Raw genomic sequence first — 1,662 nt, forward strand, 5'->3', positions numbered from 1 at the left:
ACTGCCCCCGCCGCCCCAGCCCCGCTACTCCCGGGCAGAGCGGTGGCCACAGCCCCAGTGGTTCCCGCAGGCTCCAGCGGCCCTGGAAGGTGCTGCCCCTGCAGAGCCCGGGGCCGGGTGCGGGGCAACCCTGCCTCTGACGGGCTCCTCCCTGCCCGCACTTCCTCCTGCCGCTGGCACCTCCCCGCATACCTGGGCACGGCCGGGACCGTTGCCCTTGGCTGCTGCGCGGGCTGCCCACCGAACGGGGGGCCCGGGGACTACCGTGGGCATCCTGGGACGCCAGCGCCGCTTTTACTGCCTAGGGACGGGCGGCAGCAGCAGCCAGGAGCTCCAGTTTCCCCGCCCCTCCTCCCCCGGACCTCTTTGCCTCTATCCAAGTAACGGCAGGATTCGGAGACCCGCGCTGGAGCCGGCTGGAGCCACCTCCCTAAGATGCGGACACCGGCGGAGATGATCGTGGGGCTGGTGCTGTGCCCCTGCGGGCTCCTGCTGACACTCACGGGCACGCTGTCACCCAACTGGAGGCAGGTGAGCCTCATACCCGACCAGCCCCTGGACATCATCTTGGAGCAGGGCATCTGGGACATCTGCAGGGAGCGGCAGAGCACCCACGACCGTCTCTGCGGGCAGCCCGACGAGATGGGCTACTTCACACAGGTGCCCGTGCGGGTTGCCCAAGGGCTGATGCCCACCTCGCTGGTGCTCACCTTCCTGGGTTTGGTGGTGGCTGCCTTGGGGGTTCGCTGCTGGCAGAAGGAGCCACGGCACCTGCTGACTGGTGTGGCAGGGCTTGTGCTGCTCCCCTCAGGGCTGCTGAGCCTCATTCCCACCTCCTGGTACACCCATGAGCTGTGGGCACTGCCCGCTCCGGCTGGCAGCACACTGGTGGTAGGCTACAGCTTGGTGCTGAGCTACTTGGGAAGCTGTCTGGAGATCTTGGGGGCGCTGGCCCTCACCCTGAGCTTCCACCACTGCTGCAAGGAGCACAGGGCCCCCAAACTCACCCCCAGCCCTGAGCTGGAGACTGGGCCACACTTTACTCCTGGGGCTTATCCCAATCCTTGGGATGTGTTGGCGGATGAGCGAGATGGACAACACTGGAGAAGCACCTTGCCTTGTGACTCTGACTTGTAGCCCCAGCACAGGGACAGCAGCAGGTAGTGGCCCACCTGCCCAGCCCTGATTCCACACTGGCTCCTGCCCCTCTAAGCCATGCCCTTCTCTCAGGGGCACCTCAGAACAGGCTGGGAACAAGACAAAGGACCTGGACTGAATCTCTGCAACCTCCTCACAAGGCTGCTGTGTTCCAGGTCTCACAGCAGTGTCAAAGCTGTTCTGGGCTAAGGATGAGCTCTGGCTTCCACTCCTTTAGCTGTTGCCCCTGTGCAACAGCTTGAGCAAAAGCAGCTCTGGTGTTCTCACATGAGCAATGTACAGGGCCAGGAACTGGGGAGGGGAAGAACCTCCCACATGTCTCTGCTCACCTCAGGGCTGTGCACACAGCAAAATAAATGAAGAGGAATGGGTCTGTGTTATGGGATGGTTGTGGGCTTTCTGCCAGACAGCCTGGGCTGAGAGCCAATGGGCACAGATAACCCAGCTGCCCTATTCTTTACCTGAAGGAGGGAGGAAAGGTCTATAAAATGGGACAGGTGGCTT

General features: G+C 63.2%; 1 protein-coding gene across 1 annotated transcript; it reads left to right on the forward strand.

Annotated features, from left to right (window-relative positions):
- Window positions 1-356: 356 nt before the first annotated feature.
- CLDN23 (claudin 23) lies at window positions 357-1,376 on the forward strand. The gene has a single exon (XM_008493778.2). The coding sequence runs from the start codon at window positions 436-438 to the stop codon at window positions 1,135-1,137; it is 702 nt and encodes a 233-aa protein (XP_008492000.2). The 5' UTR covers window positions 357-435; the 3' UTR covers window positions 1,138-1,376.
- Window positions 1,377-1,662: the final 286 nt, after the last annotated feature.

The sequence above is a fragment of the Calypte anna genome, chromosome 4A, assembly GCF_003957555.1.
Source record: "Calypte anna isolate BGI_N300 chromosome 4A, bCalAnn1_v1.p, whole genome shotgun sequence".
NCBI classification, from domain to species: Eukaryota; Metazoa; Chordata; class Aves; order Apodiformes; family Trochilidae; genus Calypte; species Calypte anna.